Raw genomic sequence first — 25,341 nt, 5'->3', positions numbered from 1 at the left:
GAAGCTGGCGCGCGCGTGTGTGTGTGTGTGTGTGTGTGTGTGTGTGTGTGTGTGTGCGCGCGCGCGCCCTGAAGTTGTGATGGTGCCGGTAAGGCGGTAGCCTATCTTTTCTGTGTCTATACACGCTTCCTTTGTTACCTCTAGTGGAAACACTTTACTTATTTTAGGCTACGGGGTTCACCTACCTGGAATGTAGGTAGTCCTCTCCCCATCCCGCCCCACACAGAATGGGAAGCACAGCCTCTCCAAGGGCTGGGGCTATGATTCTAGCCTGTGTCTTTAAATAAACAAAGAGCTGCTCCACTCCTGCCCCGCCCCGCCTCCGCCCCCACCTCGCCTCCGCCTCCGCCCCCGCCCCGCCTCCGCCCCGCCTCCGCCCCGCCTCCCTGAGCCCCGGCTATCCTACCCCGCTGCGGGCAGCTCCCGGCCCACCGCTGCCCTCGGGGAATCGGCGATGCTGGCATCTGGCTGAGCAGGCGCCGCCAGCTTATTGGCTCCTGTGAGGTCGAGTCCGAGGGCCCGGGCTTGGACCCCGGAGCCGCGACGCGGGACTATCGTGCGTCGCGCTCATGGACTCGTCGGGGGACCCGGAGGGCCCACGCCTCCCCAGAGGTGACCGAGAGCGGCGCCGACAGACACCCTTTGGTGGCGTGGGTCCTGTCGCCTTTATCGACGATTGAATTAGTTTTAGCTTGGTTTGTTTCGGAGGGATTCGAAAAAGCTGGGGCCTGGCGAGGAGGGTGGGGGAGCGGGTCTTCGGGTTAGAGCTTTTCTCTCTCTAGAAGGGGTTAAAGTTCAGGGCCAGGGCGAGGTCTCGGAAGACTTTTCTCCTCTGTAGCGCTGCTCTTATAAATATCCTGTGTTTGGGAATGCATTCAAATAAGTATGCCGTTAGACAAAGGTAAAGCATTACATTTGGAGCACCTACTGTTGCTCCCCCCTTTCAACTTTCTCTCAGTTCCGTTCCTCATCTATTCCAGAAAGTTTTACAAAGATTCTTGAGACTTCCTCATCTTGCACAGATTTTTTTCCCCCTGGACTGCAGTGGCAACCTCTGACACGTAGAGCAGACCAAGTAAAGTTTTCTCACTTAAATTTCCTTTTTCTCCAAGCCATTGAATTTAAAAATGACTGATAGATTTGCTGAATATTTGAAACTGAGTACTTGACCAGTTATCTATAAAATTAAATGAACAGTTAGCCCTGGAAATAAGTATTGAAATAATCAATGCAAAAGGCCAGTTATTAGTGTAAAATACGTATCGATTTACGGATTTGTGGGACTTGTCTTTCCCGCAGCATACCATTGTAAGTATTCATTCGCCAATTGAATGCTGTAGTTTGTTTTCTCCTACTTACACTTCACTTGACTTCAATACTACCCTAGAATGCTTACTGAACAGCTAACTTGACATGCTTAGAACACTTTGAGTCCATGTAACATATGAAGCTAGTAACTCGAGAAGTTACATTATAGTTTAGAGAGCAGTACCCTTTGGAGGGCTCTTTGTTGCCTCATCCTTCTTGAAGGAATTTACTAGAAATGGAAGAAACAGTGAAGGCAAAACAGATCAGATGGTTTGATAAATTCTGCCCTGAAAATAATATGTTTTCGAAATGGGAGTGATGTACGAGTTTTGTGTTACATGTGATCAAATGTGTTCGACTCAAAATAGCCCTTAACTGTGCAGATCTTATCTTCAGCGTGCACAGAAGTGACTTTTGCGAACTTCAGTCAGGGGTCCCAATTATACGCCTGTAATTGTAGCATGTTTGCATTTAAGGTGATGACCCTCCAGGAAATGCAAGAGAGACGTCCAGACAGCTTTCAAGAGAACAGCTCTTTGTACTGATATCAGCTGCTTCCATTAACTTGGGTTCTATGATGTGCTATTCTATCCTTGGACCCTTTTTCCCCAAGGAGGTGAGACATTTTTATATTTTTCTCAATTTTAATTTTTTAACAAGCACTTTGAATTATTTCATTCTGTGGTGTGTAAAATGTAAAAATCTGCATTTAGTAAAGATGATGCATAGAACTTTAGTAAACAGAAAGACTTCTGATGGAATATTTGATAACCAGAGAAAAAAAATCCAGTCAGAGAGGAAACCCTCTTGGGAGATAACTCACCTAAATATAACTGACCATCTGTGGATTAATTCTCTTACCGTGTAGTTTGATAAATCTTTGTTTGGTTTCTGCAGCTGAAACAAGGGGGTGCTCTGAGTAATTGAGATTTTGGCATTATTGCAAAAGGTCTATGCTGAGACAGGAAGTTTGTCTCCTGGAGTTTTTAACTTATTAATATTTTGGAATTAGGAAGACATGGTCCCATTAAATCCCCTTTCTTTAACTTGAATTTCTTATGGAATCTAGTAACAATGGTTTGTGCCAATGAAGAATTCTTAAAGTAGCTAGTTCCTTCCAATCATTGCCTTTTATGTGGATTTATGGTTCATGACAGACTCAAAGGGAATTAACTCGTAGAGAATCCCTTATCTGGAGGTGGGTGGGATGTAGCATGAAAGAAGGGTACTGGCTTTGTACTCTTTGCCCAAATCTTAGCTCTCATTGCACTCTCAGTTCTCTCATTGCCTTGATAACCTGGAGTCCTTCATTCTGTGTGTTACCAATGAGGATGGAAATGGCTTCTCTGCTAAAAGAACAATGTGACTTTGTACCTATACAGTGCTTTTTTAGTTTTCAGTGCGCTTTCCCACACATTTATCCCATTTGGTCTCTGCAGCTATTGCATAAGGGAGTAGGAGAGTAGTGAGAATCTCATCATGTTGCCAATGAAGACGAGACTCAGAAGTTCAGTGACTGGCCCAATTTAGTTCTCTTTACTGAGTGGGAGTGGAAGGGTTAATGGTTTCCCACTCTAGGGTATGTAGGCATTGGATGCATTAGGGCAGAAAAGAGATAAGACAATGTCCCTCTCTTGTCAATCCATTGGGAGTGACAAAAGATGAAAAAAAAACATGAGTGGCAGAGTATTTGGACACCCTTTACCAAAAGGCTCTTCAAATTGTTAAGAGACTCTAGAGAAAGGAATAGTTAATTTTGTCCTGTGTGCGGGTGGGGAGGGAGACAAAGGGATAGTACTGAAAGGGACTTCATGGGATAGACCCAAGGTAAGTCTTGAGAAATGCAGTTCTCAAGGTGAACAACAGAGGCAAAGGTGTAGGAAAGAAATAGGTTTGATAGTCATGGGATTAGCAAAATAAATAGCATGTTCTTGGGGAAAGCAGACAACTTGATGTATCTTGGGCTTTGGCTGGAGGGAAGTCCAACAGGAGACAGGAGATCTGCGGAGGCAGGGGGAGCTAGAAGGCAAGGGTCCTTCCATGTAGGCCAAGGATGTCAGCAAGAAGTTATCAGGAATGTCTGAACAAGACAGAGTAGCCTGATCAAGTTTGGGTTTCAGAAAATATAATGAGGGGTAGAGCCTCTGGAATTGGGCAGAGAAGAACTAGAGTAACTGGAACGACAAGATAGTGGAGCGTTTCCTGGCTCAGTTGGAACTCAGAGCAGTATTAGCTTCCTCTTAGTGGAATACAAAGGAAAACCAGACTACAGATACATGGTTTTTAATTATGTTATTTTATTTTTTTAAAGACTTTGCTTGATAGAGCAGAATAAGAGAGAGAGAGAGAGAGAGAGTGAGTGGGCACACGAGGTGGGGGAGCAGCAGGCAGAGGGAGAAGTTGGCTCCCCGCTGAGCAGGGAGCCCAGTGTGGGACTTGATCCCAGGATCCTGAGATCATGACCTGAGCTAAAGGTAGATGTTAACCAACTGAGCCACCCAGGAGCCCCTGTTTTTGTTATTTGTTAATATTTTTTCCAATCTTTTTTAAAGAAATGGACATCGAGCTGATATACGTTGTTATATTAGTTTCGTGTCTGCAGCATAGCAATGAGACAATTCTATACATTATGCAGTGCTCACCGCAATGAACATAGTTACCAATTGTCACCTTTCAAAGCTGTTGAAGTATTATTGACGATATTCCTATGCTGCACTTTTAAGTTTTTGATTTACTTTTTTTGTTCAGGAGGGAAGGCTAAAGGAAAGAAGACAGAGGAAGGGAGAAAGCATTCTAACTTTAAAAGGTCTAGATATAAAGAGCGGGCTCTTTCTTTTCATTTCTTATTAAAATAAAGCCTTGTGGTTGCCAAATGTACAGGCAAAACTTAACCTTTCCTCCTGCATGTATCCTTGCTATTACCTAGAGCTAATTAGACAAAGGAGAAACAGGACCCTTCTTAAATTCTGGTGCAGGATTCCTATTTCTACTTATCCTTTTTCTGGCACCCTCCTTCTTTGTCACAGGACAACATGTGAACTAGAAATTGCTTTTAATAGCTATTCTTGGTTTTCTAATGGGAAGCAGCCTCCGCATTCCAAAAGTGATATTTAGCTGCTGCCATAGAATATGATTCTGAAATATCTGGAGTCACCATCCCATGTCCACAGCGAATGTGGGAACCTGAGCAACATGGAAACTGTCATGGCTGCGATGATGGTGTAACTTTTGCATGTCTGCCTCCTCTTCTATAAAATGGGGCCAGCTAAAAATGCACCCCTTACTCAGTTGTTGTAAGAAAGCATGTACAACAGCACTTAATAGCGATCCTCATAGTGAGGGTCCAATAAATACATGTTAGTTGCAAAGCCATTATATCAATAATGCCAAACTCTAGGATGAAATACTTACCAGATCGACTAAGCAAGGAACATGGATAATGTGACTTGACCAATGAATGTTCTTTCCATATCTTTATCGACTCTTTTGATGATATCTTCCCACTGAGGTACCTGTTTTAGTTTGCTAGCGCTGCCATAACAAATACCACAGACGGGGTGACTTAAACAACAGAAATTCCTTGTCTAACAGTTCTGGAGGCTGGAAGTCTGGGAAGATGTTAGCAAGGTTGGTTCCTTCTGAGGACTGTGAGGGAAGAGTCTGTTCAGGCCTCTCTTCTTGGCTTATTGATTGCTGAGTTCTCATGCCATCTGTCTACTTTTGGTTTTATTGCCTGAGTTTTGGGTCTCAAATCCAAGAAATCATTGCCAAGATAAGGGGTCTGATTTCATTCTTTTGTTTGTGGATGTCTGGTTTCCCGAATGCCCTTTGTTGAAGAGACTATCCTTTCTTCACTGTCTGTCCTTGACATCCTTGTGGAAGATCATTTGACCATAAGTGTGTGAGTTTATTGCTAGGCTTTCTAATCTATTCCATATGTTTGTCTATGCCAGTGTCATGCAGTTTTAATTACTTCAACTTTGTTATTAATTAAGAGAGTGCACATGCATGGGCGTGAGTGTGGAAGGGGGAGGGCCAGGGGGAAAAGGAGAGAGAGAATCTTAAGCAGACTCTATGTCCAGCACAGAGCCCTGCTCCAGGGCTTCTTGATCTCACGACCCTGAGATCATGACCTGAACTGAAATCAAGAGTCGGATGCTTAACAGACTGAGCCACCTAAGCACCCCAGTAATTTATTTTTGAAATCATGAAATGCGTTGCCTCCAGCTTTGTTTTTCTTTCTCAAGATTATAAAGCTAACAATTCTTTATGGGTGTGGTGAGTGAATAATTTTCATGTCAGAGACTGGGTCTTACTATATAGTTTCCCTTCCTTCCCCATTCTGCTTATTTGAAAATGATAATCTTTGAAATTGCTACACAGATAAAGGTTACAAGAAAACAATGCCCTGACCTAATAGCTCCATCTTTCCACATGGATGAAAGTTTGTCTTGCAGACTTTGTTTCCTTTTTTGTTTCTTTAAAGGCTGAAAAGAAAGGAGTCAGCAATACAGTTACGGGTATGATCTTTGGATGTTACGCTTTGTTTGACTTGCTGGCATCTTTGGTGTTTGGAAAATATGTAAGTATTAAAATTCATATGAACACTTTCATTTTTATATGTTGTATAATGAATTATTCCAATCTATAAGTCTAGAATTTCCGTTGATACAGAAATAGCCATCATTATATTTTATGAATTATGCAAAGTGTTGATGGTTCCATTCTTAGGGTTGATTAAATTTTTTCCTAAGTTTTTATTTGAATTCCAGTTAGCTAACATCAGTGTAATATTAGTTTTCAGGTGCACAGTATAGTGACTCAACACTTCCCATTAAACACCCAGTGCCCATCACAACAAGTGCACTCCTTAATCCCCATCACCTATTTCATCCATCTCCCCACCCACCTCCCTTCTGGTAACCATCAGTTTGTGCTCTATAGTTAAGATTCTGTTTCTTGGTTTGTGCCTCTGTCTCTTTCTTTCCCTTTGCTTGTTTGTTTTGTTTCTCAAATTTCACATATGAGTGAGATCATATGGTATTGGTCTTTCTCTGACTGAGTTATTTCATTTCCCATAATGGGTTGATTGATTTTTCACTTCTTCCATGTTTGCAAGCAATGTATATTGTCATTCCATTAAAGAATTATTATAATCTTACATTAATTGTACATATGTTGCCCAAACCTTATATTTTCTGATGCAGTAGATTTGTTTATGTGGATGTAGACTTGTAACAGTCCTCAATTTACCCCTCTTCTCTGACATTTATTATAGCTTGTACAAATTGGAGCAAAATTTATGTTTGTAGCAGGAATGTTTGTCTCAGGAGGAGTTACAATTCTCTTTGGGTAAGTCATGTTCTGATATGTTTGGGAACTTGAACAGATTTCATAATTTATCTTCAATTTAAAATTTTGATGGATTCTTTAAATCACTCAGTACCATTGATTGCCTGCTTACAGCCGCGCATATAGCTATTGGTGAAGGGAATTGGGTGTTTAGAGGATAGGGCCAATGAAGGAAAGAGACTTCTAAGGACTTATCATTAAGTGGCTTCTGAATCTGTTCATCAGGGCTGTGAGTGTGAGTGACAGAAACTTAACTCACTTTTCTGAGTCACACGATATGTTTTGGCTCAAGTGCCAAGTGCATTAAAGAATCAGCCAAAGCATATCAGGAGACAGATGTTAAAATAATGTCTTTGGAAATCTTTCTCAAGCTCCTGGTTTTGCTTTCCTCTTCTTGTGCTTTGTTCTTGGTCAAGGTGTCCCCTTGTGGTAGCAAGAGTTCCCCCGGCAGCTCCCATAGGAAGAATTCCTCAACAGCTTCCCACTTTTCCTGAATTTCCGGTAGATTCTCAGAATGGAGCCACTGGCCTGATCTTGTTGGTGACCCATCCCTGCATCCGGGGCAATGTAGGGGAGGAGGACATTCTGATTGGCCAGGCTTGAGTCATGTGCTCCCTTCGGAATGGTTCCCTCCATTGCTGTTTCCAGGAAAAGAGAAAATAAGTGCCAAAGGTAAAATAGCTACAGAAGTCTTAAGGCAGGGGCGCCTGGGTGGCTCAGTGGGTTAAAGCCTCTGCCTTCAGCTCCTGTCATGATCCCAGGGTCCTGGGATCGAGCCCCGCATCGCATTGCATTGGGCTCTCTGCTCAGCGGGGAGCCTGCTTCCTTCTCTCTCTCTGCCTGCCTCTCTGCCTACTTGTGATCTCTGTCTGTCAAATAAAAAACAAAAAAAAAAAACAAAAACAAAAAAACTTAATAGGAGTCTTCAGGCTTAGAGTCCTTACACCAGCAGTATGGTGGCAAATCATGTGAACGAGCCTACACAATTACTTGGGGAGTATAGCGGCATGAAAAGAGTACAGTAAGATGATGGAGTAAGGTCAGGAAGCCTTCATATCAAACTAAGTGGGGCTTTTTTTGGTGCCCCCCCTTTTATCCTTCCTTTTTTTTTCTTTCCTTTTTTTTTTTGAAGGGGGTTGGTCTTCTATTTTCTGCATTCCTTTTTTTGTTTGTTTGTTTGAAGATTTGAGTTCTGCCACTGAGGGGTACCTGAGACCAAGAAGTCTTTTTTTCATTTATGTTCTTAGCAGAGTGATTCTACATATTTCAAAAACCGGATTTAGTATCACCTGCAGAGGACCAGTTATGTCAGCATACAAGGTCAATGAAACTGTCGTTATGTGATGCAGATTGTTAACCAAAAAAGGAGATAATTGCCTTCTACTGAAAGTACAACAAAGCAACTTTAAAAAATCATTTTTTTAAAGATTTTATTTATTTTACAGAGAGAGAGCTTACAAGTAGGCAGAGAGGGAGGCAGAGAGAGGGGAAAGCAGGCTCCCTGCTGAGCAGAAAGCCGGATGCGGGGCTCCATCCCAGGACCCTGAGATCATGACCTGAGCCAAACGCAGAGGCCCAACCCACTGAGACAACTAGGCACCCCCAAAAAATCATATTCTAAAGAGATTTATTATAAGAACTGTAGGTGAGATATGATTCTTTTCAGTGAGTCGAAATAAAAAGGAAAACCAATAAAAACCAGCCTGGCATTTCAGAATTGTCTTGTTCTTTTTTAGTGTATTGGATCAAGTTCCAGATGGACCGATATTTATTGCTATGTGTTTTCTAGTGAGAGTGGCAGACGCGGTCAGCTTTGCAGCAGCAATAACTGCGTCTTTTTCCATTCTTGTAAAGGCTTTTCCAAATAATGTGGCTACGGTGTTGGTATGTATTTCATACGTGTTTCCTATTTTCCTCTTAGCATTGGTGAAAATATTCACCTTTTCCAAGTTAACACTTCCTTTGAGATCTACTTTTTCTATTTTCTGTGTGTTTTGGTTATCTTTTACCCCGGTTACTACTTCCAGCAGCAGGCTGTCAGCAAATGTACCATCAGTCTTACTTAGGTCTCTTCCTATGCTTATGATCTCCTGAAGGAGCAGTTTGACAGGTAAATGGGGTTCAAACTAAATATTCTTTTTTACCATTAAAAACAAAACAAACAAAACGAGCTCCCTGGTAGTATTTTGTTGTCTCTCTGTACCCAGACTGTGACCGAGCAACAGTGGACAGTTCCTTAGCGACCAGACACTTGATTCAAGCTTGAGGCCTTCCTCTACTTTTCCCAGATTCATGGAAGGAATCTTAGAGGGCTTGGAGTCCTTGTGTGCTCTCTTACTTTTCCCCAAATCCAGAACTTGATTGACATACATTCCCCTATATTGGCCGGACACCTAGTATTAGTGACAGACCAGATGTCTGTCCCAACTCTTGACTACTGTCTCTGACCCCAAGCAGGCTCTCTTATGGCTCTCTCCTCTGGACCCAGGCACTCTGGAAGGACCTGTGGTTTGCATATCAGACCAAATGCAGCCCTCAGAAGGAATAATTTTCCTTTAGACTTTAGGGCCTCCTCAGCCTAGTTCTAAGAATGCTCTTATTTGGGGCGTCTGGGTGGCTCAGTGGTTTAAGCCTCTGCCTTCGGCTCAGGTCATGATCTCAGGGTCCTGGGATCGAGCCCCACACCGGGCTCTCTGCCCAGCAGGGAGCCTGCTTCCCCCTCTCTCTCTGCCTGCTGCTCTGCCTACTTGTGATCTCTCTGTCAAATTAAAAAAAAAAAAAAAAAGTGCCCTTATTTACCCATATTAATACTGTAGTTTTGGTCATTAGTATTTTTGCTGTGTAGGTAATTATTTCTTCCCACTTTTTTTTTTAAGGTCTTATTTATTTATTTGAGAGAGAGAATGAGAGACAGAGAGAGCCTGAGAAGAGGGAGAGCCAGAGGGAGAAGCAGATTTCCCGCCGAGTAGGGAGCCTGATGCAGGACTCAGTCCTGGGACTCCAGGATCATGACCCGAGCTGAAGGCAGTCACTTAACCAACTGAGTCACCCAGGCGCCCATATTTCTTCCCACTTTTTATTGAATATCTATATCTATAGCTAGCTGGCTGTTCAGGCTCATTTTAGGTTCTGTAGCCATATGGTAGGCAGTGATGTACTGCGTACATTTCCCAGAAACACATTTCTCAAAAATGGTTCAGAAGAACACGGGGCCATTGACAGGCTCTGTAAAACAGAGTTCTGGGGGTAAAATGGAGTGTGCCTGTGCTGTTCTCCAACTTTCACTTGAGTGAGTGTATTAAGGCTCTGAGAAATCCTGTAGTAAAGATATTTTATTTAATTTTCCACAACTCAATTTGACTGTGGAACTACTTTTTGACTGTTAAAGAACTGCTCTTCTGTGGAACACTCTGGAAGGTGCCACCAAGGAATTTCCTATGATAACAGCAATAGTCACTTTGATTTTCTGGTCAACAGGGGAAATTCATGTTGCCAACCCTGTTTCTATATAAAAATTACAGCCTAAAGCTGACACAGCTAACTTGGTAGTCAATGTGGACGGCTTCCTTATGACGAAATGTAGAATTCCTATATTCTTTCTGAAATTGAAAGTTACCAATGGACTACTTTTTTGTCCTCCGTGAGGTCTCAGGTTGCAAGGTTGCAAGCCACAATCTCTGCTTAGCACTGCCAAAGACTAGATTCGTTTAAAATGGTGCAATTTCTGTAAGAGATTTTTAAGAGTAAAATATTTTCCTAGCACAGTTTATTTTAATTTTAACAAAAAATTTTATTTAGTACCCAATTCAGAAGTTGCCAAAGGAATTATAGAATAAAGTGAATATATTCTATATATTACTTTTCCTCACCTTCATGGACGCACCTGGTGTCTAGGAATGCAGTCCCACATCGGTCTCCCCTGAGGCCACAGAGATTACAGGTTCTTTCTAGAGTGATTCCAAGTATGTATGAATGTGTTCGTGGGCGTGTGCGCGAACGCACACGAAGGCGTGCATGTGCGCACATAACAGACAGTGCATATGTGATTCTTTCCCCTTTGTTTCCTTTACGCTAGTGATAGGGTACTTTCCACACTGTTTAGAGCCTTGCTGTTATACTAACAGTGAAAGCATTTTGGAGATCTTTCTGTGCCTATATATGATCTGTGCCTATGCATGAAGAGTTCCCTACTCTGGCTTCCCTTCAGTGGTAGTAGGTAGTACTTCCCTATATGGAGGTAACATATATCCATGGTTTACTCAAAGTGTTGATGAATGTTTAGATTGTCTACATCTTTTGCTGGTACAGACAGTGCTACAAACACATAAGTTTTACATATACCGTGTCACATCTTTACGACTGTGCCCCAAAATTAAATTCCCGGAATGGCATTCTGGGTCAGAGAGGATGTCCCGAATTACCCTCCTGTATCCATTCATTCGCCGGCCGTGTGCACATGGGCTGCTTTCCTCACTTCCTTGGTGGCAGACCATCTGATGGGTGATGAGTAAACACTGGTATCTTGTGGTTTAACCATTTGCTTCTTTTGAAAGTGAGGATGGGCTTTCTTTTATATGCCTACGAGCTACTTGTATTTTATGTGTCAACAGTCTACTTACAGCATTTGCTCATTTTCCTATTGGATTGTTCATTTTCCCCCATGGATTAGTATTAGCTCTCTTGATATATTTGGGGAAAGTGGTCCTTTGTCAGTATTTTTTCCCCTGTTCTTCATTTGTCTTTTGATGTACTTAACCATCCATTGGTTTTCATATTTTTATGTAATCCGATTTGTGAATTTTTTTCTTTTGTGTCTTGTGAGTTTTATATTGCAGTTAGAAAAATTTCCCAACCATAGGGATTAAAAATTAAAAAAAAAGCCTGCCATATTTTATTTTTCTAGAATTTCTATGCTTTCGATATGTATATTTAAGTTTTTGGCTCATCTTGGGTTTGTGTGGGTTTGTGTGTGTAAATTGTGAAGTGGATAGAATTTTTTTCAGATGGTGTCCATTAAATCTTTACTTGTTAATTCTTCAAACAAACTGTATTGACTCAATTTTCTTTTTTCCCCCTTTTAGGGAAGTCTTGAGATTTTTTCTGGACTGGGACTAGTTTTAGGACCTCCTTTAGGTGGCTTCTTGTATCAGTCCTTCGGCTATGAGATGCCTTTTATTTTTCTGGGATGCATAGTTCTGCTGATGGTACCACTCAACATGTACATTTTACCTAATTATGGTAAGACTACATTTATTACTCACTTTAAGAGTCTGAAATTTAAGTATATTTATGCCTCTGTAGGAGGCCAATTTAGCAAATACTCACTTTCATTTTATATAAGCAATAATAGATTTATGGCACACCCTGAAAGAATTGATTCTCTTTTCAGAAATGTTGCTATAGGCACTTTATATGAATTTCTATGTATTACAAATTGGTTCTGACCTTTAGAACTGTCGAATATTTAATTTCTCATCATAAAACATCACCCTGTGAAGTGCCCACCAGAGGTCTTCTTGGACTTAATTAAGTATTCTGAATGACAAGTTATCAAAGGCCACACTATCTTTTTGGAAGGCCGGTAGGCAGGAGAGCGGGGTCAGACCTTCTCCCCAGTGGTCCTTCCAACTGCCAGTGTGAGAACACACAGCCGTATCGGGCAGTAATGGAGGGCACCCTGGATTCAAACCTTTATGCCACATAGGAGTCAGCCTATCCTGTAATGGCTCCATGGACACAGCTGCAAGGGTCACCATGAGGGACATGCCTGAGTCCGCACACTCAGGGAAGCACCAAGTTTGTCCTCATCAGGTACACATTGTTCATTTCGAGTTCTTTCTCTACGGACTCTACGGAATGACATTTACCAGGCAAGGGCTATTTTTATTATAAGCAAGATTGCCTAGTAACATCGCTGGCATTTGACCTTCATCAGGTGATGAGGGGAGCAGAGCTAGAGAGTTAACTTGAAGGCTGGAGAGGAGAGAGCTAGAGAAAGTTTCTAGAGAAGAAGTGCCCCCTGAAATGCAAGGCGGTGCTTGTTTCTGCGCGTGACAGTGGTTTCTGTGGTCGAGCATCCTGGTCACTTGGTTCACAGATGAACGCTGGGCTGATAATCAAGAAACTGACACCAGGTCAGAGTCTCATGCAGTGGGAAAAACAGTTCTGTCAACCCTTTACCACACTGTAGAGGGAAAAAGACTGCTTATTAATTCATGGTAGGATGGGTATTTAGAACTTCTGTGGTGAGGCACTAGACTGGCCTCCCCGCATCTTTACTCCTGGAGTCCTGGCCTGCTCTTCTTGTCTCCCCCTTGCCCCCAGCACGTGATGTCTTTTGCAGCCTTTTCTGACTGCCACCAGCCTACTTCCTGGACAGTTAGTGCTCTTTGTTTCTGTTATTCCTCCATTAAAATCTCCAGCATTTTCACTGAACTTAACAAAATCCCAGTTAGCTGTATTTTTGTGAACAAAAGGGTTTGGCAACGTTGCTGTTCATCTATGGGATCTTCTATTTAGATTGAATAGAAAAAAGCTGGTATTAAAAAAAACTCTGAGATTGATAATGTTAAGACTATAAATACAGATTTAGGGTTCCCGTGAAGGATTACTTATTAAAATTAATGCTTTTGGAGAGCTTATGGATAGAAGCTAGAAAATGAAATTTTCTTTTGTTTTGATGATATTGGCAGAGTTCGGTGCCCTGTAAATTCTACCCCACTCCTTTACCTCCTTCTGGACTCACAGACAGTGTGGTTCTAGCTCTGGGGGTTAAGAGTCAACTTTAGTCTCTCTCTCTCTCTCTTATCCTTTGTATCTGTTTACCAAGTCCTCTCTTCTGTACCGCTCTCATGAAATATTTCTAAAACAGTCATGGACGTGCCAATCCTTTTATTAAAAATCCCTAAATCTGTGAAATGCGAGCTTTATCTTGAAAGCCATGAGGAGCTGTTGTGAGATTGCAGTAGAGGAGTCACATGGTCTGAAATCTCTCCCCTTCCCATCTGCTCTGATCCCTCCTCATCCTTCAAAACTTACTCTGTATTACCTCTTCTGGGAAGTCTTTCTGAATCTTCTCGATCATCCAGCTAAATGCTGTGTAAGTAACACCTCTAACAGCAGCTTCCTGTGGCAGCATCATCAACCAGGGGGTCATGTCCCTCTAAAAGAATAGGTCAGAATTGTGGGGAGCAGAGAGAGTACCTGAGTAGCCTGGGAAAGCTCCCCCGGTGATTCTGCCATGTGTCTCATGAAGCAGGTATCACGCTAGGTTTTCGTTGCTTGGCCTCCTGCCACAGTTTAATTAAACTCATTATGTGTTTGCTTCTTTGGACACTTATGTATTCTCATTGTGATTTCTCATTTTTCCCTGCTTTGGATTTAGAGAAGGCAATCATTTCTGCCATAATAGTTTATCTTATACCAGAAATCCAATAATACCTTTTATATGCAAACCAATTAAAATTGATCTATAATTTATATGTCAATGGTGACTAATGAATCTCTTTAATAAACCGTTCAAAATCCACACCAAATGAAGTCTCTCCCTGCTGGCCCTGTTACCCCGAGCCACGTGGCGGTGTTTGTCCTCTCTCTGAGTCTCACTGCACACCTGCTATAGTTGAGTGTCTAGACTGTGCTCACATTTGGTTCACCATTGACTTTTTTAGCTAATAAATAAGAAATTAACATCATGGTTTAACTTTATCCCTTTGATCTTGACCAAGTTCTAAATGTAACGCTCAAAATACTTGAACCATTCTTTGTGCTTTTTTTTGGTATTTTGTTCCATACTGGATCCTTATTCTCCAAGAATTAAGTCATGAACCATGACAGGTGTTTTCAGAGAAACAAGGATATACAAGTGCTGATCCTCACCCTCCAGGAGCTTCCTTGTCCACACCTGGCCAATAACATCTCTGCCCCAGCACTGTGGCTGCCTCCTGACCGGTCCCCTTGTCTCCATTCTCCACAAGGCCACAGAGAGATTTCTTCAAACCACAGATCTGATTCCTGCCCCTTGTTTGGATTCCCTAGTGATTTCTCAGGCTTCTAAGCGTGTTTTTCAGAGTCTTGCACAAACATGCTTCCGCGGTATGATCTCTCTCCATGCTGCTGTGTCCCCTACGCCAGTCTCCATCCACTAGCTTTGCTTCTCTCCTTCATTTCTTCAAACACAGTATAGTTTTCCTGATTTTTGAGTCTTAGAAGGTGCCATTCCTGGAATAATGTGCCTGGCTTATTTTTTCCTCATCCTTGGCTTCCTCATCTTAAGCTTATGCTTTGGGCATCAACTTAGATATCAATACTTTCGGGAAGCCTTCTTTATACAGCTTACCCTGTTTTTGTTTGTTTGTTTAAGGCAGTCCTCTCATATGCTCTGAAAGGTTCCCGCCTAGTTACATCCTAGCTCTCTCCTCTCCTTCCTGTAACTTCTTTGTGAGGTCAGGGCTTGGCTCTGTCTTTTTTGCCTTTATCTTCCCAGCATTTTGCAAGGATTTTGCTCAGTAAATTAACAGGGTGATAGGAAAATCACCAAACAAAGTAAACAATAATAAAAAAATGTAGTTTAGGTGCTAAAAGGTATGGTAGATTCCAGAAGTGCGGTAGGAAACAGAGAAAGGTAAAATTTGTGGGCTAGAACCAGACCTTACGGAGTGGATAGAATTTGAAAAATTAGCAGGAGAAAAAAAAAGGAGTCAGAGCATGTGACTGGAGGCTTGGAAATAACCATTCCTGTTTCTGGGAACAGTGAAGAAGCTGAGTTCCTGCAAGGGGATACTGGCACTGAGGTCAGCGCAGTTGACCTTGAGGGCCAGTGTAATTTATGTGTGATTTAGTAGCATGCCTCTCAATCTGGTGTTTTCTTTGCCATCAGGGAAAAAAAAAAATTGTCTTGTGCTCTTTGGTGAACATAGATTCCTTCTCAGCATATACATTGTTCCTTGATAAAGCTTCTGGCTTTTCCCCTGCACCAAATCTAACTTTATATATTCTCCGTCCCATCTGGGGAAGGCCTCACTTGCTTCTCAGTTATAACCTATAACCGAAGACCCTCTCTTCTCCTCACACTCTGCTTCCAGTTGATTCTTTATGAATCTGAGAAATTGTTTTTAAGAAAACTCATTGTGGCTCCTAGGTTTGAATAATTTATATGCAATATAGATAATAGGTAATTTTAAGCAAACTCAGAGGTGCAGTTATTTTGATTACCAAATAAAGATGGCCTTACCAATTTTACTTTTCAGAATAGGTTGACATTGTGAACTACTCTGATTTTTTTTTTTTCCCTCTTCAAATTTTTACCCAAAGATTCTGATCCAGGCAAACACTCGTTCTGGAAACTGATCACTCTACCCAAGGTCGCGCTCATAGCCTTCGTCATCAACTCGCTCAGCTCATGTTTTGGCTTCCTTGATCCTACTCTGTCTCTCTTTGTTCTGGAGAAGGTAGGTGGCCTGATTGTCAAAGAGCTCTGCACTGTAGAAGGTGGGTGTGTTTGCTTGCTCTTGGGTTCTGCTTTGTGGAATGTGCTCTGAGTGGCTGTGAGAACTGCACAGGGTGAGAACTGCACCCACGGGTAGCCTGTACCTTCCCTCTGTGACATCCCTTTGACTAGGGGTCTGATTCAGGGTGAACGAAAGAAGCTTTTCACTAAATGGCCTGAATACTGGTCTCCTTTTCAGGGTCTTGCTCGAGTCATCACAGGTCTGGCTGCTTAACAAGGATACTTTCCTCTACTTATTTGAATTCCAGTGAGACATTTGGGGTACTCTGTAGCTCATTTGATGTTCTTCTCTAACAGATCCCTTCTGGGTCCACTTACTTTTTAGTCTATTACATATTACATACATGAAATGACTATGGAATATATTAATCTGGGATGGTAGAGAGGAATCAAGAGTCTCAATTTTTTTTGAGTGCTGGAAAATAAATGTTGAATTTAAAAGTTGGATGTTGTAGAAATTGTCTCTTAGTTATTTCTGGAAAAGAGATTATTAACAATGTGATAAAGTACACTACTGACTCTGGTAGTTAATTATACTGAAGAATTAATATGTGTTTATAAAGGCAGAACTCTAATTGCATCCCACACTGACTATATGTGAGGTTTGGGAATTCAAAAAGCACAGTTACCAGACACACAGTTCCTCGAAGTCACTAGAGACAGTTTTGGGTATGTGAGATACGCAAAAAGATAAACATGGAGACTGTGATTTTAGTGCCTGACCCAATGTTTAGGAAATAATATAGTATCTTGCTTGAGCATCTGTAAGGTAATAAGAAACATATTTTGTGTTTATGATGACACATGCCATTCGTGTCATCAACAGTGTATCTCTTCAAGAGTCATTTTTCTATCCTCTGAAGAATTTCTGCCTGAGCAAGGGGAAAATATTGTAACCAATCTGTGGTAAATCCAAGTTGCTCATGTGTATTTTATCAGGAATCCTTATAAATATTATTTTCCAAATACATTTGTTAGATATATCTTTACATTTTCCTATTTTTTCTATCAAAAGATTTTTATCCTGTTGCCCTTCTTCTGACTTCTCACCAGCTGTTTGAACTGGCAGCTTACGTTCTGTCTTTCGTCACCTAGCCTTTTAGGGTAGGACATTTCCACCCTGTCTCCCCCAGTTATAAAAATCAGAAAACACCGCTGACTTTTTTCTTCCTACTAGTATCTTTTTTTTTTTCTTTTTTTAAGATTTTTATTTATGTATTTGACAGTGAGAGCAAGAGAGAATAAGCAGGCAGAGCAGCAGAGGGAGGAGAAGCAGGCTCCCCACTGAGCAGGGAGCCCGATGTGGGGCTCAATTCCAGGACCTTGGGATCATGACCTGAGCCGAAGGCAGTTGCTTAACCAACTGAGCCACCCACGTGCCCCCTGCATACTAGTATCTTCAAAGGACTAATTTGTTATAAAAATTGTTGAAACATATATGGACTCATTTATAATTCTCATGAGCTTGCTTAAGAAAATTAGTTAAGGAAATTAAGGAAAATAGGAACAACTCAGTGAACCAAAAAAGGTGTTTGTATCATGCTAATAACGGTATCAAGATTGTGTGGTAGCTAACTGTTTTAAAAGCCTTTTGTAATGCATCACACCATCAATTCTTTAATTAGATATTAACAGCCCTTTGAAATAAATGGGATAAATGTTATCCTCAGTGTTTTTTACACCACTGCATTTTAGTCTATGGGCAGTCAGCATCACTTGGTGGCTTTTTAGAAATGCAAATTCTTAGGGCACTTGGGTGGCTCAGAAGGTTAGGTGTCCCACTCTTGATCTCAGCTCAGGTCTTGATCTCAGGGTCGTGAGTTCAAGCCCCATGTTGGGCTCAATCTGGGTGTGGAGCCTACTTAAAAAAAAGAATAAGAAATGCAAATTCTCTGGCCCCATCCCATACCTTTTGAATCAGAAATTTTAGGGCTGAAGTCTAAGAACCTCTTTTTTTTTTTTTTTTTTTTAATCCCTTAAATCAAGGCATGTTAACACTTGTTGCCAGCTAAGAACCTCTTCAAAGTACTCTGGGTAGTTCTCTAATGCACACTCAAGTTTTTGAAGCTCTGGTTTACATGTAAAAAATGTTATGATTCATAGAAGCAAAATTATATGTTTAAAATCAAATGCTACAGAGCAAGACATCTAGGACTTTTGACCTCTGGTTAGGTTTTTTTCCTTCTTCTTATAGAGAAAAAGGAGCCCATTTACACAAGTCAGTCAAAATCAGGAAAGATGCTTAGTGGTAGTAGTGGGCTCATGATAGATAGATAACAAGAACTGAAGAGGTGGCTAGAAAAGATTTATGTTTATTTTAAAAATGACTTAATAACATAACTCTAATATGAAATTTTTTTTACAGTTTAATTTACCAGCCGGTTATGTGGGACTGGTATTCCTGGGCTTGGCCCTATCCTACTCCATTTCTTCACCATTGTTTGGTCTGCTGAGTGATAAAATACCAGTACGTACACTGAATCTTCATTTAATAATCGCTTTTGTATATTTAAGCCAGTGGCTTTCCAGCTGTACTTCTGGAACTCTAGAGGTCCATTGATTAGAATTGATACTCAATTAAAAAAAAATTTCAGCTTATTAATATATAATTGAGAAATAAAATGATAAGATATTTAAAGTGTACACCATGGTGATTTGGGATCCAAATACATTGTGAAAGGGTGCCTTCCATCTGGTTAATTAATACACCCATCACCTCTATATTATCTTTTAAGTTTTTTTTTGAGGGGACGAGAACATTTAAATTCTACAGTATTCAATTTTTGGAGTCGATGACGAGGTTCCAGTGTCTTCCAACCTGTCACTCTGAGAAAATTCACTATTAATTGCTTCTTCTGGGGGAAAATGGGGTCTGCACTGAAGCTGTTGACAAACTATTAGATTTTACTTTCTAAAGGAAAAAAGTCCCTTGATGCAAAATAACATGGATTGGCCTTAAAAATTAGGGCAGAGTCGCAGAATTAGTTAGGACTAGGGAAGATTGAGTGGAGACAATTCAGGTTTTCTGTGGGAATGAAGGGATTGGCTACATAAATATACATTGGTTGTCCTGTGGCCATCCGGGTAGAAAATCCCTTCTGTTCTCCTTTGCCTAGGTCTAAACCATTCAGTCCAGATGATTGGTATACAGTACTAGTAAGTACTGATAGCCAAATCTCCAGCTTCTGTGATTTTAGTGCTTGCTTACATATTTATTTATTTATTTAGCATTTCCCCTCCTCATTAAGCTTACATAAATATTTATCAAGACTTAACTTACGCGGAGATTACTAGGTAATCTGAATGACAAAAAGCAAGGGTCTTAAACAATATTTGGAGCTCGGTTTTAAGACCCTCTTCTCTCACTGAGCAGATACTTTGCCTCTAGAATTTTCTGCCTGTGCTCAAGTAGTTTAAAAGGAATAATTCTGTTGGGTACTTTTAAAATAATGTGAATATGTATCGCATCTACCAGGTGGTTCCTTGTGGGGACTGCTTTTTAAATTGTTATTTTTGGAATTGTTCATCGTGTGCAAAATCTGTAATACGCTCCCTTCCCAAGGAATCCTTTTCCTAGGAAACTCCCTAGCTTGGGGTATATTGTCCTTGCTTTTCTGTTTACCACTCACCTATTTTCTCTTAAATGTAAAGTTTTGTTTTCTTCCGTGTATTTGGATCTTGTTCATGTCATGGCTTGTATTCTTCAATGTTTTGTTTTGTTTTTGTTTTTGTTTTTGTTTTTTCATATGCTTTCTTTATGGAGGAACTTCACCTCTTAGAGTTTTTTTGGACTCTCATTCTCTTTACCAGCATCTAAGGAAATGGTTTCTGGTCTGGGGAAACATCATCACGGCAGTATGCTACATGCTCTTAGGACCCATCCCAATCTTGCACATTAAAAGGTAATGTTTTTCCTTTTTCTATATTTTTGGCTGAATAGCGTTAAGAATTATTAAAGAAATTTTTGGTGGGATGAGGGCATAGCTTCATATTTTGAACCTTAGTACTTCAATAATTACCTTGATTTAGGACTCCAGTGAATTGTTTGTTAGACTGGCAGTATTTTACATTGCTAGGAGCTAGCCAAAAGAAATGCCTAAAATCTATATCGAGTGAGGAACAAAGCTTCTCCCTTTGTGTTTTAATTGCACGCTTGTTTGTACTTTATTTTAAAAATAGTGTTTGTTGCTACCTACTTTTAGCTGATAGTTCTTACAATATGTTTTTGTTTTTTCTCTTCCTTCTTGAGCCTTAAGACTGGGATCAAATCTTTCTTTTGTTTCTGTCTCATTCTTAGCACATAGTAGCAGCTCATTAGAGCTTCTTAAATGTAATTTACTTGCTGAAATACAGGGAGCTTAGAGGTTTTCAGGTAGTCCTGGGATAAAGCGTGACAGGGAACAAGCAAGTATTTCAGGGTCCTTCAGACTTGGGTTTACATCCAGCCTTTGCAATTGACTAGATAGAGGAACTCCTGCAAATCGTTCAGCTTCCAAGAGCCTTGGTTTTCTTATCTGATCACAGTGCGTGCTGCTTGGCAGGATGATGCTGCAACGATTCAGTGGGGAAATGGATATTAAGTAAATGGCACAGTGTGGGAAGTGGAACAAAATTAGTTTCCTGTCTCTTCCTTTACCACTTCCCTTCTAGGCCATTTTTTTTCCCAGTCAATTGAATTTCAAAACCCAAGTGATTGAAGGAGCAACATGAACATTTAGCCAATTTTGACAAGATTAGATACAGTGATAATCTCTTATCATGTTGACTCCTGGCATGGGATATGTGTGACCAAGAACTTGAGATATCGCGGTGAATTGATATCCACAACCCCCCCTCTGGCTGTAAGGGTGCTGTCACTGACAGAAGTGGGATAAAATGGCAGTGAGGCAGACTGGTCAGGTCATCTGTGAAACAAGCCACTCTGGGATTCAGCCTGCCCTCCCTACTAGGAGACTTTGTGCCTGTCAACATGCTAATGTTGCTTGGTTTTGTTTCTTTCTCCAAAACCCTTTTGCAGTCAGCTCTGGCTGCTGGTGCTCATCCTAGTCCTGAACGGTGTCTCTGCTGGAATGAGCATAATTCCAACCATCCCGGAGATCCTCAGTTGTGCCTAGTAAGTCCCTTCTGTGCTTGAGAAGCCGGGTCGTGAATAATAGGGAGCGTCACACGCTTTCTTCAATTATTTTTAGAAAACCATGGAGTCAACATAAATATAAAAATTCCTTCAAATTGGATTAGCTTTTCATCTTAGAAATGGACTGTTCTGTCTGTTGGTTTTGTTCAGATCATTTCCGGTCTATTTTAACTTACCTGTCACATACTATTTGCTTTCTTCGTGCAGGTTTCCCTTTTCATAACAGATCTGTTCTTCTGTCTCTGCAGCGAAAATGGCTTTGAGGAGGGATTAAGTACCGTGGGACTCGTGTCGGGTCTCTCCAGCGCAATGTGGTCAGTTGGGTGAGTAGCCCTTTCATTTATACCTGTCAGATGGAAAATGCTATCTCCACTTCCATGAAGAAATTGATACCAAGAAGTCCGATGAGTTGCCGAAAGGCACCTAATTCATTTAGACCAGAGCTGGAGTCTTAACCCACATGCTCTGCCTTTAAGATCAGTGGTTTTACCAGCAGTTTTAAAAGCTCATCAAAATGGTCCCATGTTCTGTCGTATTTATTTATTTATTTATTTATTTATTTATTTATTATTTTTTTAAGATTTTATTTATTTGACAGAGATCACAAGTAGGCAGAGAGAGAGGGAAGCAGGCTCCCCGCTGAGCAGAGAGCCCGATGCGGGGCTCGATCCCAGGACCCTGAGATCATGACCTGAGCTGAAGGCAGAGGCTTTAACCCACTGAGCCACCCAGGCACCCCCGTTCTGTCTTTTTAAAGTGATCTTTCCAAGTTTCTCTAACAGGAGCATGTCTCGAGTTTTAAAAATGTCTTCATTTCTTCATTCACTCGTCTATTTTTGACTCTTTGCTATCCCTGAGGGATATGCACTGACACGGTAGTGTATCTCAATAAATGTATACCGAATTAAGTTCTTTTCAATACGAATACTGAGAAGAATAGAGAGAATAATATAAAGATTCTTTTGAGGGTGTGTCTCCTTTTTAACATTCTTGTGTAAGGCACCAGTTTTTTAGAAGCAGTTACTATAATTTTAGAATTGTTTAAAATTTGTGAACGTTGTCATTATCAGATATAATTGGTTTTTTTTTTAAAGATTTTATTTATTTATTTGACAGACAGAGACCACAAGTAGGCAGAGAGGCAGGCAGGGAGAGGGGGAAGCAGGCTTCCTGCTGAGCAGAGAGCCCGATGTGGGGTTCAGTCCCAGGACCCTGGGATCAGGACCTGAGCCGAAGGCAGAGGCTTTAACCCACTGAGCCACCCAGGCACCCCAAGATATAATTGTTTTCTCACACCCAGTGCTCTGTCCAGGAATTAGCTTTTGTCTTTAGTACTTACAGTTCCAATTTATTTATGTATTTATTAGGATTTTATTTATTTATTTATTTATCAGAGAGAGAGAGAGAGAGAGAGAGAGAGAGAGAGAGAGCGCACGCACAAGCAGGGGGAGCAGCAGGCTTCCTGCCAGCAAGGAGCCTGATGCTGGACTCTATCCCAGAATCCTGGGATCATGACCTGACCTGAAGGCAGACGCTTAACTGACTGAGACACCCAGACACCCCCTTGCAGTTCCAATTTAATGAAGATGTATGATTGAGGGATTGTGCTGCCTTTAGGAAGTAATTCTTTTTTAATTTTTTTTTTAAACACTATTTAATACTCTTTCTCCTTTTCATTGTTAGTGCTTTTATAGGACCAACACTGGGTGGATTTCTGTATGAGAAAATTGGTTTTGAATGGGCAGCTGCTGTCCAAGGTCTTTGGGCTCTGACAAGTGTGAGTAATCAGTATTTCGTTTTCATCTTCCTTACATTTGTGGAGATGTGTGACTTCGAGAATTGACATTAACCAGTTTCTTTAATTGTGTTCAAGGGACTAACGATGGGCTTGTTTTATCTGTGGGAGCACTCACAGAGAAGAAGGTATGGTCAACTCTTGAGCTTTTTTTTCCCCTTTTAAAGTCAGCCTATGGGAGTAGAAAAAAAATAACCATTCTGTATCCGTTCTTCCAGTCAGCAGATTTCTGGGCCTTATTACTTGATAGATGCATTTAGGGGGAGAAGTAGAGATGTCGGTACTGGGGTTGTTTTTTTTTTTAAGATGAGAAATATTGAGGTTCTCCTCTTTTTTCTTTCAATGCAGATCTAAACTCCAAAATATTCTGGGCACGGAGGAGGAACGGACTTCCCTCTTACCTAATGAAATCTAGCCTTAAGATCCTGGATCAATACCCACTGGGAGATGGGTGCTCCTGGCCTTGAACATCAGAGTTAAAGGGGTTTTCTTAATATTACACACAAACTTCCACGGACTGTATACCAGCATCCTGATGGTCTCAATGTATTTTTGGATAATCCTGTGTTGGGCTGTCCTAAAAAGCTGGCCTGCTAGACCAGCCATATTTGCAACATTAAGTATGAGAAGAGCAGTTGAAAATCAGCAAAAGTTTGTGTTTTGAGGTGATCCAACCCGGCCTTGAAGGGATTATTGACTCTAAGTCTTCTGTTTCCTTTGTTTACTTTTTAAGTGCACTAATTCTGTGAATCTACCTTTTGTTTATTAACAGGGAAATAAATGAATTCATTTGATATGCTTAAAAGTAATATAAAGATTACTCAAAATGTATAGAATAACTGTGAAATCCGTTTTTAAAAGGCATGCTGTCTCTCTGTCCTAAGATTTTTGTTCTCACTCAAAAGGCGTAATTCTTGCCTCCCATCATGCAAAAACTCTCAGCTCATGTAGAAGTTTTGTTTGTGTAAGAGGCATGACATTAGACTTCCATTTTTGTAACATACTTTGAATTAGGATCTGGATTTATAAACAGTGCTTAGTATAACATTATCCATTTCCCTAATCTCCCTATTTCAGTTCTACCACCTGTTTTGATTTTTTTTTTTTTTAACATATTTCTGGTAGATGTATTCCAGTCCCAGAGCAAGTGAGTCCACAGGACTGTTTCTTGTATTCTAGGGAATGGGTTCATGTGATTTCTTGTGAAATCCATGCTGTTGCTTAAAATGAGTGAATCTCTCTGTGTCATTCTCATACCTCCTGATGTGTTTTCCTGCTGTAGTAGCCACATTTACACTTTTTAAAAAAATAAAAGAAATGGTTTTATCTATATATTAATTCAAAAATATCTATTGAATGACTTCTCTGAACTGACCCCTCTGAGAGGCACTAGGAATTTAGCTGTGATCTAAATAAACAATCTCTGCTTTTATGGAACTTAGATTCCGGTGGAATAGACAAACCGTAAATAAATACCAGGCTGTCCCATGGTCCTACAGAGTTGCCATGAAGGGAAAACGTGGTGATATGGGAGAGTAAGTGACTGAGTAACTTGGTGTGGGGTCCTAATTTAGATAAGGCCTCTCCAGGGAGAGGAGGCTTTTGAACTGAGACCTAAAGGCTGAGAATGAGGCAGTCATCCTGAGGGAGAGCCTTCCCTAGCACGTCCAAAAGGTCTTGACATGGTCAGAGATGACCCCGAGGCCCACGTGGCTGAAATCTAGTAAACAGAGGAGGTTGGGGGGGAGCAAGCTTTTCAGCAGGGGATTCCGGAATTTGATTTATTTTTCAGGAAGATCATTGTCTCTGCTTGTGCACTTGAGAGGGGCTGCAGATTAGCAGGGACGGAAGATTTATGGGAGCTTTGAGAGACAGTAGTTTGGACCACGAAGGTAGTGGTGGAGATGAAGTGAAGAAGATGTGTTTGGAAGTGGAACCAACAGGACCTGCTCAGGTGAAGGCAGGGGAGAGAGGAGTTTAGGGTGATCAGAGATTTTGACTTGAGGGTGTGGTGTTTGATGGTACCTCTTAGTGAGATGGGGAGGAATAGGAGTAAAATAAATCCAGAAGGGGCAAAATAACCCAAGATGGGATGCCCTTTCACACTATCAAAATGAAAAAAAATTAAAAAGATGATGGAGATGGGGATGATTGCAGCTACAACCGTTTTGGAAAACTGTCTGGCATTGATTGCCAGAATTGAGCCTTCACAAATCCCATGAACTCTTTGTTGCCCTCCTCTCC

General features: G+C 41.0%; 1 protein-coding gene across 1 annotated transcript; it reads left to right on the top strand.

The window, feature by feature from the left end:
• The first annotated feature begins 422 nt into the window (after positions 1-422).
• LOC111147655 (solute carrier family 18 member B1) lies at positions 423-24,269 on the top strand. Its single transcript, XM_022503851.1, has 14 exons — positions 423-612; positions 1,785-1,924; positions 5,795-5,890; positions 6,587-6,660; positions 8,397-8,544; positions 11,742-11,898; positions 15,973-16,109; positions 18,534-18,635; positions 19,979-20,070; positions 21,186-21,281; positions 21,551-21,625; positions 22,986-23,079; positions 23,176-23,225; positions 23,446-24,269. The coding sequence occupies exons 1-14, from the start codon at positions 570-572 to the stop codon at positions 23,510-23,512; spliced, it is 1,371 nt and encodes a 456-aa protein (XP_022359559.1). The 5' UTR covers positions 423-569; the 3' UTR covers positions 23,513-24,269.
• Positions 24,270-25,341: the final 1,072 nt, after the last annotated feature.

Source organism: Enhydra lutris, unplaced genomic scaffold (assembly GCF_002288905.1).
Source record: "Enhydra lutris kenyoni isolate GAN:26980312 unplaced genomic scaffold, ASM228890v2 scaffoldscaffold17, whole genome shotgun sequence".
NCBI classification, from domain to species: Eukaryota; Metazoa; Chordata; class Mammalia; order Carnivora; family Mustelidae; genus Enhydra; species Enhydra lutris.
This window is presented reverse-complemented; position numbering and strand designations above follow the sequence as displayed.